Source organism: Neolamprologus brichardi, chromosome 3 (assembly GCF_056152115.1).
Source record: "Neolamprologus brichardi isolate AB-2024 chromosome 3, ASM5615211v1, whole genome shotgun sequence".
NCBI classification, from domain to species: Eukaryota; Metazoa; Chordata; class Actinopteri; order Cichliformes; family Cichlidae; genus Neolamprologus; species Neolamprologus brichardi.
Genome location: NC_142106.1, coordinates 4,044,907 through 4,060,446, shown reverse-complemented (window position 1 = coordinate 4,060,446; position 15,540 = coordinate 4,044,907). Strand labels below are relative to the sequence as shown.

The 15,540-nt window shown below is 41.9% G+C and overlaps 1 protein-coding gene across 4 annotated transcripts in view; it reads left to right on the top strand.

The window, feature by feature from the left end:
* LOC102789482 (methylglutaconyl-CoA hydratase, mitochondrial-like) overlaps window positions 1-15,540 on the top strand; it is a 674,272-nt gene that overhangs the window by 256,219 nt on the left and 402,513 nt on the right. Inside the window, exons 2-6 of one of the 4 annotated variants that reach the window (XM_087838452.1) lie at window positions 5,206-5,547; window positions 5,725-5,823; window positions 6,676-7,002; window positions 7,458-7,488; window positions 7,915-9,078. In XM_087838452.1, coding sequence (XP_087694578.1) covers window positions 5,206-5,547; window positions 5,725-5,823; window positions 6,676-7,002; window positions 7,458-7,488; window positions 7,915-8,779 — 1,664 coding nt within the window. In that variant the 3' untranslated portion in view covers window positions 8,780-9,078. Of the gene's footprint in view, window positions 1-3,710; window positions 3,731-5,205; window positions 5,548-5,724; window positions 5,824-6,675; window positions 7,003-7,457; window positions 9,079-15,540 lie in introns of those variants that run through there. The other 3 variants (XM_087838448.1, XM_087838440.1, XM_087838447.1) reach the window with 3 other exon arrangements.

Here is a 15,540-nt window from a genome sequence, read left to right as displayed (position 1 = left end):
CTGTAGAAAGTCACTGAGTTGGTCAGACACAGGCTGTCTGCCTGAATTTTTCTTCTCATTTCTTCTCTTCGCCCTGCTAAGAAGCGTGTGTGCTTGTACAAAAGCCGTTCAGCTTCAGGATTTACACTCGGCTTGACACGGAAATGTGAAGAATGAAGGGACCCTGCAGCAAAACGGAGAGCCAACCTCTGACTGAGTGCCTGTTTATGCAGTCTGACCACCTGTTGAAGGTAGCATGGCTAAAGCTAGCATCACCGCACGTAGCGCCCGTTATTTTAAGGTCATCTTAGTTTATGAAAGTTTTACGTCACGGCTGTACGAGCTAGCTACATGTTTTGTAAGCTGCTTTGCTCTTCACAAGCAAAGCTGGAAGCAGCTCAGACTGTTAGAACCAGCACTGAGGCCCGTTACATTTATAGTGTTAGAGCAACGGCTGCAGCCTACAGCCTTTAAACTAGCGATTAAAATGCTGACAGTAAACTCGTCAGTCCAGATGTTACCACATTACTCTGTGGTACTTAGAGTTAAAACAACGGAGACAGGCTGATTAAAATAACAGCTGTCAGTTCTCTCATTCCTTATAGGAAGATCACACTACTGATTTCAGTTCATTTAATATGTGAGTGCACAGATTCATTCTCAACTGGACATAAATTATGATCAAAGGATTCATCATTTATGATGAATAAAGAATTCACCAAATCCCAACCTCTAACACAGTGCGCTGAATCTTAGCATTGGATGTCCAGTATATTCTAATCAGTACAATTTAAACATTCACTGCACCTACAGTATCTACACTTGTGAGGTGCTACAACATGCTGGTCCTGCAGGGACCAAATGTCTCCTGAAAAACAAACATAGAAAAGAATCTTTGACTGTCTGAGCTCATTTTCATATTCTCCATACTGCTGTGACCTTCTGTATGTTTGTATTCAGCTTTCAGGGCACGCTTATATCACATTCATGTTTTGGGGTGTGAGCGAGTGTGATGGAGCGAGCCACTCAGACTGTCACTACCCGATCCGTACCGGGAACCCGATCGGTACCCCGCATGCGCGAAAGGTGTCTACTTCCGGTCGTAGCGTTTTACGATAGTTACAGGTCAGAGTATCTGTTAAGATGTTAAGAATAATAAGTATCTTAAAATGTTTGCAATAATGAAGCATTTTAGTACAATGGAGACAAAAACGAAAAAAAAATAAAAAAAATAAAATGATAGTTACGGATCCTTACTGCGCATGTGCAGGGGTTTTCTTCTTCTGTTCGTTTAATGGCAGTTTACTCCCCAGTGTACGAGGATACTGCCACCTGCTGACTGAGCGAATGAACCCTATTGTAAACTGAATTAGCGTCATTACAAACGTGTGTTAAATTTGATTTAGTGATAGTCGAGTGTGTTTATGCTTGTCTGTGTGGAGAGGATTGTTGGAATAGTGATGATGATGTCCACTATCACTGTCAATTGTCAGTAAACACTTCATCTGGCTGGTGAATCTACACGTGAGATATTACAAAGTCAGTATTATTAAGTCTGTATTATTAACTCTGTAATTAGGCGCCATTCTTCTTATTTTACGGCGCTGTTGTTCAATCGGGGAACGCTCTCTGTTGAGGAGAAAAGCATGAATTTGTTTGTATACGGATTATCCATTGTTTAAATGTCCCGGTAGTCGAAAAGGAGGCAGAGCTGTTGAGAAATGCTAGGAGCTAACTGGGCGCTAACCGTATCATTCAAATATATTGAATGTCGCAATGTTGGCAAAGAGAGGAAGTGAAGATTTGCGCATGCGGGTAACCGATCGGGTTTCCGGTACGGATCGGGTAGTGACACAGACGTGAGAACACAGCGGCCATTTTGGGAAAAAGTGTCTTTTATTTAACCAAAAATGCACAAATATCCAACAGGAAGTGACACGGGGCCTCAGAGAGGTCAGCTGATCAGAACTAAAGTCAAACAACTTCACTCCAAACTAACTGCTCAACACAATCAAAGTGAGCCGACCCACAAGAAACAAAGAGGACTTAAATACTGGCTGATCAGAGCAGTGTGAGACATGAGGACAACACAAATACCAACAATCATCTAACAACAACACAAACATTGGCCCCCAATGATAGGGCTGTGCTGGGTTTGGTCCAATCAGCACTTCCTGTGTAGAACTACCAGCAGCCCTCAGCAGTCACATGGAGCCTTCAGCAGCAGGAAAACAGACAGAATTTAACTGTGTTGTACAAAAGCTCACTAAATGTGCTCCAAATAGAACTAATGGATTTCACCAAAGTCCAAATGAATGAGTGAGATATATGAACAAGAAGTGTGAGTCGTTATATTTGTGTGTGCAGTGTGTCTGAAACTAACACAACTCATACTGCATCAAAGTGTTGCTGCACGGGGGTCACTCACTGCATAGTTGTGTGTCTGCAGGTGCGCCCGTCACACCAAACATCTTTTGCTGTGGCTGTTCCACAGCTGCAGCTCCAGGATGAATAATCTGCCCAGCAACAGGCTCTGATAGGCCCGTTTAAACAGTCTGACCGCAGACACGTGATGGTGTCCTACTGTATTGTGCAGCTTTTTAAAGCTCTGAACTCGAGCCTGTGCTGGACTGTTTATAAATCCCACTCCTGCTGAGTTTCTGACCATTACCACCCACTTCTGCTGTTTTTGTGTGTGACCCCACCCACACCTGCAGATATACTATATGATGAAATAAGTTTCTATGCACAGAATGAGTTATTTCAGTAGAACAAGAAGAGAATCAATAAATTTATCAGTAATTTTTGTTGTTTTCCTGCTATAATTAAATAACTTTCTGTGAATTCACTCTGTTATTGTCACGGTTTCCTCTGAGGATCCACACGCAGGACTCCGGAGTTGCGATTTAACAGAGAAAGTTTATTTACAATTTCTTCACCAAGTGTATTTACAGGCTGTACGAGGACTGTGCTCTGAAGTGGCCACCTGCCACTTCGGAGTTCCTAGAACAATAACTTTACAGTCCTGTGCATTCTAATTGAAAACATAAAATAATTAGAACACCATACATTACAAATTTTCACAATATTACAATACAGTTATATCAAATACAAATAAATATATATCAAATAATTGAGTACTCATGATGAACTCAGTGATTCAGGGTTTTCCCACACATAGAGCTCAGTTACAAACCTGAATAAAGGTTGTTGACATGGCACAACAGGCCATCTTCAAGAAGCTTTAAAAAACAAATCAAAACAATGAGTTTCAATATGTATGATTGTTTTTTGGCTTTTTTCAACACGTAAATGCTAAAATCATCATCATCATCCTCATCATTTATTTATTTATATAGCACTTTAAAAACACACCTGGTAGACCAAAGTGCTGTACAATACTAATATGCACATTGTAATAAAACCAGACATAGCAATAACATTTAAAATAAATAAATAAATAATTAAAATAAATAAATAATAATATCAGTTACCCACAGAGTTAAAAGCCAGGGAATAAAAATAGGATTTTAATAAAGACTTAAAAACTGGCACTGATGTAGCCTGTCTAATATGGAGAGGAAGGTTATTCCAAAGCATCCAAAGCGCAGCAACAGAGAAAATCAACACTTGAATATTTATTAAACCTTTGCAATTAAAAAAAAAGAAGTTAAAAAAGAGAAGAATAGAAACATCCTTTACTGTCCCTCACTGGTTGAGTGTTCCAGCAGCAAAGTGACAGGTGTAGGTGGTCTGGCCTGACACTCTTGATTGCTGTGTTCTCTGTGTTTTGTTATGCGAATGATGAGACGAGTTGACTCTCGCTTTGGCAGCTGAGGCAGGTTTATCCTCCCAAAACTGTTCAAATAAAAACAAATTCAGTACAGCAACTTCATATGACTGGACGTCTGCATGCACACCTCTCCCCAGCAGGGCCTCTAGCCGACTGAGGTGTGACATCACAACAAAATACTGAAAAATACATATAAACATATATAACAAATTAAGATGCACTGCATCGTGACCATATAGTAACAGTGTGAGACAAAATGCACAAGTGGAACAAACAATATTTGAATGACTTCAATTACGTTAACTGTGTTTAATTGCTCTGTAACTGGAACAGGAAGTGACTCTGTGGGACGTCAAAGGTCACACAAAGAAAATAAAAGCTCCCAAAATATAAATACAGAAAATAAATATATATGTAAGGCAGTGACTGGAATTGGTCACAAGGTGTTGCTGTTGAGCTACATAAACATTACAAATTTTAGCAATTTTGACCATTTGTCCTCTACAGGACACCGTAGTTCAGATTTCTCATTCACGCGGGCGCCATCTTGGTTCAGTGTTTACTGTGATTTGCAAAGGTAAGCACTGTCAGTGGTGTACTGCATTGGTTTTTTGTTAAAAAATAAGTGTTCCACTGTGTAAAATGGCGGTTTGCTAAGCATATATTGTGTTTATTGAGAGGTTCATGTGCTGTCTGATGAGAGTATGAGCAGTTTGTGTGCATATTTCATTTTGTAATATCTGCCGCAATTTCGGGCTACATTCCCGCTAGTTAGCAGAGCACTCATTCGGGCAAAGTAATGCAAGATGAAGCATTAGCTTTTCAGCTACAATTTGCTGGTAGTCCAGCTATGTTAGTTTTGTGTCATACACATTCCTGAGGCCGAGGAATTTTGTAAAGACATGATTATTTTTGCTTAATGTGTTTTTTATATATTTGTTGTTGGCTTTTACTATGTTGATAATTACGCAGTGTTTACTGTGATTTACAAAGGGCCAGCAGCAGAGTTGGAGTGGTGTTTGCCCCAGCATCTGAATAAACGGCGCGGTCCGAGCCACAAATTGAACGCCTGTGTCCGACTGGTCTCTCTACTGTGCACCCCCATCCAACACAAACTTACACAACACAGAGTCTGGGGTGTAGGGAGGCCCCTGCACTGGTTGGGTTACATATACATATGTATGTCCATAAAGAAGACTGACGAATGAAAATAACCCCACACAATGGATCTTTGGTGAAATACAAATGATCTTTTTAATACACCTGTTACACATGCATGGAGCATGCAGATTCACAGAAAAGTAAAGAATCTAAAAATAAAAAATAAGAAGTGAGAGACTGTACAGAAAGTAAAGGAAAGAAAAACACAAATATCTACCTGGTGAATCTTTAGCCCAAAGTGACTCATGGAGTCTCTGTCTGTGTGTCCTCAGTTTCCCAGAATGCCTCAGCTGTGGAGCTGTATGAGGGGGACTCGTTCATCCTGCCCTGTCAGTATAACACTTTCGCTCTGACTGACCCCACAGTGGTGTGGAGTCGCTCCGACCTCAGTCCTCCAACCGTCCACCAGCGTCAGCTTCAAGGAGACGAACTGAAAGATCAAAACCAGCGTTACAGCGGCCGAACATCCATGAAGACTGACGCTCTGGAAACTGGAGACCTGAGCCTGAACCTGACCAACCTCCAACTGTCTGACAGTGCCACCTACACCTGCTCCATCAGAGACCTTAGATATGGCTACATGAGACTAGGAGACGTACAGGTGCAGGTCAAAGGTCAGCAAAAAACACTCGGATCACTCGGTTTTATCATTCAGATAAAACTTTATTATTTTACTGCTGAAAACACATGTTGACTACAAGTATCTTGGCTTGCTTACTATATTCAGTAAAATATATCATTACATTCAGTCAGAGGTCAAAGGTCATGCTCTTCTTTTTGTTTCTCCACAGAACAGTTTCCATCCTGGGCCACAGCTCTCCTAGTTCTCCTGGTTCTTGTTGTGGTTTCTGGAGGTCTTTTGTTTCATTTCCGACAGTATTTCATGTCAGGTGAGTGTCTCCTACTACACTACCCATAATGCCGATGGTCAGCAGGTGTCCTCTGGTGGCTCCTTGACTGTGGCTCACACAAACTTGTTCCAGAAGCTGAAAGAGTTGAGAGTTACAAACAGCTGATACAGAGAGCTGAAGAGAAACTTCCAGGTTTGTTCCAGAAGTCAGAAAACCTCCTTCAGACTCAGTCATTGATCAGTGAAACAGCTCCACAACATGACTTTACTAAACAGTGTGTGTGCTTCACTGCATTGATCTGACACAGAGTCTGCATGTGGACAAGCTGTTCTTCTTCTGTGGTGGTAAACAGCAGCTGACATGGAAACATGTGCTGACAGTAAATGTTCCTCCTTTTGTGTCAGTCACTGATCCCCCTGTTTCTCAGGTTTTAATGGTTGAGTAGAAGAACCTCAATTATGTATGAATTTAAAAAAAAACTGGAGGTCATCAAGGTTGTTGACTTTAAGACATGCTGGTAGTTTAACTCTTATCTTTTGTCATAGATTAATAAAGCTGGGTTTCATCTGCATATCAGTGAAAATGTTTCCAGTGTTTTCTTATATTATAAGAGAAAGATTTATAATTTGATAGAACTGGTCCCAGTACAGAACCTTTTGGAACTCCATGACTAACGTTTGTAAGTTAGGAAGAATCCTCATGAATCTATGAGATGGATGTGACAGAAACCACAGCAGCAGCAGCAGCATAATTACTTTACTGTCAACGTTTTCTGGTGTATCAAATGCAGCAGTGAGGCACAGTACAGAGGTAGGTTTACTGTAAGGAGGCCATCAGATGATTATTAAAAAATGTTACTACAGCTCATGTTGTGCTTTGTTGTCCTCTCAGTCCGCTGGGTGGAGGTGGATTCAGGGGTGGAGTCTGTCCAGCTGATCTGCAAAACCACAGTTTGTCTGCCTAAAGATGGTAAAGTGGAGTGGAAGGATGCAAACAACAGGAAGGTCCACGTGTATGAGAACGGCTCTGACCAGCCTGAAGAACAGGACAATAAATACAAGAACCGAACAAAGATGAAGAGAAACTTACTGGAACCTGGAGACCTCAGTCTGACCCTGAAACACCCCACAGATGGAGACAACTCCACCTACACCTGCACCGTCTACAGCAGGGAGGGAAACATGCTGATGGAGAAACAAGTGAATCTCACTGTCAGAGGTCAGTGCTGTAGATACAGGTCAAAGGTCAGAGGTCAGACTCATGATGGTGGTTCAGTCCCAGTGGGCTCCATCCAATAATGTTACAGTGTTAGCATGTCTGATGTTTGTGGCTGTTTTGATTTTTATTTGATTTCCACCCAAAACATTTGGGTTTGGGTGGAAAAGTGTTCCAGCTCTAATGTACAGCTGTCATATTAGAAATAGAAGCAGCTCTGATTTTATAAATCTATGAAGTTATGAATTCACACATGAACAGTTTTCTGCAGCGTTCCTCTCGGCCTTATTTGCAGCTCCACTCTTGTTTTTGCTCTAATAATTATTTCTCTCCATGAGCTGTTTCTCTGCCTGAAGGTGGCGCCACTCCATCGCTTCATTTAGTGCAGAACAAGAGTCACATGATGCTGCTCTGTGAACACCAATCAACAGCTCATGTTGTGTTTGTTGTCCTTTCAGTCTGTCAGGTGGAGGTGGACGAGGGGGCGGAGTCTGTCCAGCTGCCCTTCAAAACCACACAAAACCTGTCTGAAGATGCTGAAGTGGAGTGTAGACGCCATCAACCTGAATACAGGATGGTCCACGTGTATGAGAATGGCTCTGACAAACCTGAAGAACAGCACCGGGATTACAGAAGCCGAACAAAGATGAATGAAGACCTGCTGAAAACTGGAGACCTCAGTCTGACCCTGAAACACCCCACAGAGAGAGACAGTGGAGAATACAGATGTGATGTCTACAAATCGCAGTTTTTTGGGAATAACCATGCCTATCGCATCCTGCTAAGGAAGAAAACAGTACTCTTGTTAGGTTGCAGATCATTTTGGCAATCTTTTCCCGTGCATTCAGCGCATCGACAAAGTGCGTGTAGGCTAGCCGCTGCCTTCTGCCCCAGACGGCATGTTCTGTACAACAGAGTCGTGCTTTGTCCTCGCCTGAACGGCCATGGTGCTGTTACGCAATACAACAGCTCCGACTCAAAGGATGACCTGCGCGTCAGATACCTGGACGGAGAAGACAGCGGTATTGTCGTCGTTGGAATAAATCGACCAAAAGCCAAGAATGCCATAAACAAAAATCTTGTGAAAATGATGTTTGAAGCTGTGGAGGACATCAAGAAGAATAAAAATGTGCGCAGTGTAATTTTATGTAGTTTGGTTCCTGGTACATTTTGTGCAGGTGCAGATCTGAAGGAGAGGGCCAAGATGCACCAGAGCGAAGTGGGACCATTTGTATCCAAAGTAAGAGCCCTCATTACAGAGCTAGGAAACCTGCCAGTACCAACAATTGCTGCAATTGATGGTGCTGCCTTAGGAGGAGGCTTGGAAATGGCCCTTGCTTGTGACATCAGAATTTCCTCCAATACTGCCAAAATGGGACTAGTTGAGACTAAACTTGCAATTATTCCTGGAGCAGGTGGTACACAACGTCTCCCTAGGGTGATTGGCGTCTCTCTTGCCAAGGAGCTCATCTTTGCTGCACGAGTGGTTGATGGAACACAGGCGCAACAAATGGGTCTTGTCAGTCATTCTGTGGAGCAGAATAACAGTGGAGATGCTGCCTACTTGAGGGCTCTGGAGCTTGCCCGGGAGTTTAACCCCCAGGGCCCAATTGCAATAAGGATGGCAAAGTTGGCAATTAACCAGGGGATAGAGGTGGATTTATCTACAGGTCTGGCAATAGAAGAGGCTTGTTATTCCCAGGTGATACCAACCAAAGACCGTTTGGAAGGCTTGTCTGCTTTCAAGGAGAAGAGGCAGCCTCAGTACAAAGGGGAATGAAGTCATCGTTCCAGAATCGATCAGTTCTGCCTTCAGCTCTGCTACTGTTCCACTGCTTCCAACATAAATTATGGGTCAGACTAAACTCGTCAACACATTAGCCCTTAAATCATAGTTGACAGCTGGACCTTAGGGGTCGTTGTGGTTGGTGTTTCAGGCTAAAGCACTTTCTGACTTTGATAATTCTATTCACGTTTATTTATATCGTGACAATTTAGCAGTCACCACAAGGTGCTTTAAATTGTAAAGTAAAGAATTTACAACTAATCACATTAAGATTTGGAGAAACAAAGCAAACTAACCCAGCTAAGTTAAATGTGTCCTGCTGTGTTCATGTCTGCATAAAACAGTTTTTGATTCCCTTTACCAAAGTGAAGTGAATGGAGATGGTTTGATTTCTTACATGTTAAACAACCAGAAGAGTCTGTTCAGTGACAGGTTGCTTCTCCCAAAGACAAGAACCAACAGACTTAAAAACTCCTTTGTCCCACACGCCATCAAACTGTTTAACTCCTCTCTGGAGGGGAGAGGGAGGGGAAACAGGAGGACAAAGGAGGGGGGAACAACTAAGCTGTAGTGTCTCTCCACTTCACTGTGTAATACCTTTGTGCAATACTTTTTGTTAACAATCATACTTGAAATGTGCAATTCACTTGTATTTTTATTTTTATTTTTATTCCTATTTATTCTATTTATCCCCTTTGTATATTTTATCTATATATGTCTTTGTATTTATTATTGTGTGTGTGTGTGTGTGTGTATATATATATATATATATATAATATTCTTGACTCTGTAACTTCTGTCGGTGCTGTGCTTTTTGGAAAACAAATTTCCCAGAGGAACCTACCCGAGGGATTAATAAAGTTCTATCTTATCTTATCTTATCTTATGTGGGGCCTCAATGTGCTAGTAACAAAAAAATCCTTCAGAATAACTGGTTAAAAATCACCAATTGTTATTTTCCTACAAGTCAGTTTTTGGTGCCAAATTAAACTGAATAAAAACTTATCTCAACTCTATAATTTACCAAAAAAAGATCTGAGAGACTTGATTACTGGTCAGAGCTTGACACTTTTCCCCATAGCAAATAGCAAAAATTAGCTAAACTATTTTGTTTACATGTCATCTTTACTTGCTGCTACTGCTACTGCTACTTACTTAGGACAACATCACATTAAAGTGTTTTTTTTTTTATTTGTTTTGTTTTGTTTTTTTTAAAATACAAACATTCCTGATAAATATGAGGGGTGTTTAAAGCTTACATCGCCTGAAACGATTTGAAATCGGCTTGTCTTCCTTTACAGCAACTTTGTTCTGATTGGCTATCCCTTGAACAGCACAACAGTGTGTTGTACTTATGTGAAAGCCAGAGCCACACCTGAGATAACAATATTAACCCTTTAAGACCTACCATAGAACCAAGTCCGCCAGAGCTTATATTATATGTTTACATGCTGTGGAGCCATTTTTGGGAGCATTTCAAGTTGCTATACATCAATACAACCATTACAGCCTAAAACATATTAATATGCATGCATTAAGTGCATAGTAATTACATAAATTGCAAAAAAGTGCAATAAACTACAAAAAATTTAAAATCGTTTTTGTTTTTTTAACATAGATTTCTAGTTAGAGAAATTTAAGAGGCTTATCCCTCAAAACTGTAAGTACAAAAAAGTTGCACAAAATCGTTTCCCACCACAGGAAATTTATTTTAAGCGTCTTCATAGTTTTATTTTTGAAATACACCAATTTTTATACACTGCAGGAAAAACGAAAATAAATATTATAATGCAGATTTGCAAAAAAACAGCATGTGCATCAAAATAAACTATTTCCAGCAGTGCAATATGAGTCCTAAGCATCCCAGAAACCACACAGAAAGTCATAAAGCCAAACATAACAAACACCAGTATAGGCTCATGAGGCCCTGATGGTAAAAGAAACTACATTTCCGCAAAAATGACGTCACTTCCGGTTTCGGGCAGGTAATGGCGGACATGCGAAAGTTCGTGCTGATGGATGTAGGAAGTGTTACGAACAGCTGATCGGATCGGCAAAGCGTGTTTCTGGAATATTATGTTTTTGTTGCTGCAAGTGCTTTTTATGCAGTTTTTGCAAAGCTATATGTGGAAGGAAACTGTGACCGAGGACAAGCTGATGGCATAAGATGTAAGTACAACTCCTCCGGTTTCATATGCAAAAAAAATTATTGCACTAGCTCACGTGGTTGCAGAGCTACCGGGATTTAAAAGTAGTTACGCAAAACGGAGCGTGCCCGCCCTGACCGGTTTTAAAGGGTTAAGGATATCAGTTCTGATATCATACAAGTCTGTGTGCCAGACCGTGGGGATGTGAGGAATGAGGACCCAAAGTGCAGGACTTTATGATGAAGGCAGTACGTTTATTTACAATGGTGTAATGATCCAAACAACAATAACAATACCGTCTCTTCTTCTCAGTCAGTACTTCCTTTCCTGCCTTATCTCATCCATCTTAACCCTCTCCACCTCTGCAAGCCTCTTATTCTCTGCTTCTACACTTATCCCTTCCTCCTCCACTCTTTTCTGCCTTTTTTCCTCATTCATTTTAATAGTCACAGGTTGGGAATTAGCAACATTAGCAGAGCCCAGTTTACTCACCGCAGCGTCCGGACTGCTGGAGTTGGAAGCAGGGTGGAGGCTGGCATAGGTGGAGCTGATGGCTGAACTTCCTTAGTGTTTGTTGTCTCTCCGTCTTCTGTTAACAAACAAAAAGACAGAGTGGGTAAAGACAAATGCCCGCTATGCCCGATGGCCAGTCCAGCTATGCACATGGAAATGAGCAGTTTAGCTCAAATCTGGCAGGTTTTCATCTTCTGTTTTTATCCAGATGTCCATGAACATGAACACTGTCCCTGTCAAATAAATCCAGATACAAAGATCAGATTTACTGAGCATCATCAGCGTGTCAGCTGCTAACTGCATCTTTAAATAAATAAATGTGTCTGATCAGCGGTGATAAGAGGAGAGACGCTGAGCGAGTGAAACTTTAAAAACTGACTGAAAAAATTCTTCTTGGCTTCATTTTTCCTTCCAGTCTGAAAAAACTTCCCTTTAATGATTTTGGAGAAATATGAGACATTTGAAGACCTTCGTTTATTTGAATCTCAGAGTTTTTAATGAGCCCTGAATAAACACTTGAATTACTGTCTGAGCTGCTGCAGTTTCCTGCTGCGTCCACTGGGTGTCAGTAAAGCTACAGGTGTCTCACCTGTGAGTCCACCTGTGGGGAAACAGTCCAGCTGCTGGTTCTGCCTCCAGCTGAGGAAACACTTCATTCCTTTTATTGCTGATCTCTCTTTATGAATCCACCTGAACTCGTCTGATCCTGGAAACCTTTCACTTTCCTTCCTTGCTGTCTCCGTCTGTCTCTCACTTTCACATTGGTTGTTTCCTCTCTGAATCTCTCCTCTTATCTGTGAACATTCATAAGGAAAAAGCAGAATCAGTTCAGGCTTCGCTCTCACAGGATTTTAATGTTTGTGCTCAGAGTCTTTTCAATGAGCTCCATCTTTTCCTGGAATCATCTCCAGAAGGAGCTGAAAGGATCCATGTTACACAACGTGGCCAGTTTAAGTCCAATAAAAGGATCCAGGAAATAGTCAGAGCCCAGAAACCGTCGGGGGAAGTGAAAGGTGTGTTTTCTCTGATGACGTCACTAAAATGAGAGCTTTGTACAAACAGGAGAAAGAAATGTGCCAGTTTATTAAACACGTCTCATTTCAACTTCCCGATGAAAGTGTCGCTTTGAAGTCAAAATCTGAATCCAAGACTGAGGTGTGTTTTTGTTTCTGCAACGTTCTTCCACAAACTCAGGTTTTCAAACAGCTGTGACAGCTGCCTCTGTGTGTCAGTAAGTCTTTGAGCTTCTTTATCATAATATCAGCAGCCTTAACATCAGCCGGACTGATGTGGACGATTATCAGTAATCAATGAGACCGATCACTGATATCTGGAGCTGACACAGATTTAGAAACAAATCAAATCCAGCAAAATAAATGTATTTTTCTGTTGTGGCAGAAACGGTTGGTTTCAAACATCTGATGATGTTTAAGTGTTCATGCTGCTGTTACACACCTGTACTCACAGCCAGCTGTGGTGCTCAGGCCTGCTTAGCCTCTAATCTGCTGGCAGAGAGCTAATAATCTACTCAACGCATACGCTCACACCTCTTTCCACGTCCTCTAGCTCTTCTGGGACGCTGAGGCGTTCCCCGATGAGTCGAGAGACGGAATCTCTCCAACGTGTCCTGGGTCCGCCCCGGGGTCTCCTCCCAGTTGGACGCCTCACCCGGACGCCCTTCAGAGGAAGCTCACGGATGGCGTTCGTACCTTCAGCCTGATCCTTTCAGTCACAGCTCGTGCAGTCACAACACTGCTGCCAATAAAGTGAAAAAAAGCATCTTAAAGCCATTTCAATAAACCCACACACAGAGTTATCACAAAACTCATGAAACATGCACACTGGGCACAAACTAACTAACTAACGTGCTGCTGTTGTTTAATAATTAACCTTATGAACAAAATAAAGTTCAACATCAGTAACATAGCACCCACCCAGCTGTATAGAAAGCCCGTCATGCTAGCTAGCACACAAAAAGTCAGCATAACAAAAATAAACTCCAACTAAACTTGGTTTATATCTGACCCAGATAGACTGCAGGTCATAACTTCTTACCTGAAGTTCAGTTCCCACTCGGACCGTTGGCCGCCTCGGGTCTCTCCTCTTGCCTCCCTTTCCCTCATCCACCTGCTGGCCTCCACCACTTGCTAATGTTATTGAATCTGTGGAAGCTCCGTGATAGTCACCACACAAAGTAATGAATAACGAGCCTATCTAAATCCCAGTAATGAGTAACACGTTCCTGATTTTGGCATAATAACTAGTTACCGTGCTCGTTACCACAATAACAACGTAGTTACTGTAACGCGTTACTAAATAACGCGTTAGTCCCAACACTGGTGACGACACACAGCCCTAACAGTTACACAATCATACCAAAACTCTGTCCTGATAGTTTCCAGTTTCTCTTTTGTATCAGACGTACTGAGACAATATTCAGGATAAATAACCATGAAAACAACTTATTAATTCAGTTTAGAGGTTTACACATCACATCATTATCATCACAGAGCCTGTTTCACTTGAATCGTCCACTTGATGGTGCAGTAGAGCAAATGAATCATGCCAGTGCTTCAAACCATGAGTCGACTAGTTGGATGGAAAGCTTCAGTTCATCACAAGGCTTCATCTCACCTCTCACCACTACTGTTCTCCCTCTACACTAACGACTGCACCTCCAAGAACTTGGCTGTTAAACTCCTAAAGTTTGCAGATGACACCACTGTCATTGGCCTCATTCAGGATGGTGATGAGTCTGCATACCGGCAGGAAGTTGAGCGGCTGGTACTCTGGTGCAGTCAGCACAATCTGGAGCTGAACACTCTTAAAATTGTAGAGATGACAGTGGACTTCAGGAGACATCCCTCAACTCTGCTCCCCCTCACCATATCAGACAGCCCTGTGTCGACTGTGAAGATCTTCAAGTTCCTGGGTACCACCATCTCCCAGGACCTGAAGTGGGAGACCAACATCAACTCCATCCTCAAAAAGACCCAGCAGAGGATGTACTTCCTGAGACAAATGGGGAAGTACAGTCTTCCACAGGAGCTGCTGATCCAGTTCTACACTGCGGTCATTGAGTCTGTCCTGTGCTCCTCCATCACAGTCTGGTATGGTGCAGCCACTAAACAGGACAGGAGCAGACTGCAGCGGACTGTACGGGCAGCAGAAAAGATCATCGCCGCCCCCTGCCCTCCATCCAGGACCTGTACCTCTCAAGAACCAGGAAACGGGCAGGGAAAATCATCACAGACCCCTCACACCCTGGACACAGACTTTTTGATCTGCTGCCCTCTGGCAGACGGTACAGAAGCCTGCAGACCAGGACCACCCGACATAGGAACAGTTTCTTTCCCCTCGCCATCTCCCTTCTTAACAGTTGACCTGTCACACTGCTCCCACTTCCAGACTGCAACTGCAACTGCACCTTATGTACATTCTGTGGTATTTATCCACCTCATTCATTCTGTATTTTATGTATATAAGTTTAGATTAGTTATTTATAGTTGGTTTACACAGCTTTGTGTATGTATGTGTATGTATGTATATAGACACGTGTGTGTGTGTGTGTGTGTGTGTGATTTATATTGCTGTGCTTGAGAGCCACCATCTACTGGAACCAAATTCCCTGTATGTGTCTGCACATATACTTGGCCAATAAACACGATTCTGATTCTGATTTTTGATATGAAAGGAAAGTTGGAGATTGGCCTATAATTAGATAAGACTGCTGGGTCTAGAGATGCTTTTTGAGTAAAGGTTTAACTACAGCCAGCTTGAAGGCCTGTGGTACATAGCCGATTATTAGAGGTAGGTTGATCATATTTAAGATCGAAGAATTAATTAATGGCAGGACTTCTTTGAGCAGTTTTGTAGGAATGGGGTCTAAAAGACACGTTGATGGTTTGGAGGAAGTAATTATTGACGTTAACTCAGAAAGATCAATTGGAGAAAAAGAGTCTAACTTAACATCAATGGTACTAAGAGTAGCTTTAGATAATATTACATCTGTAGGATGATTATTGGTCATTTTTTCTCTAATTATTAAAATTTTATTTGTGAAGAAGTTCATGAAGTCTACTCTCCATTGCTGTG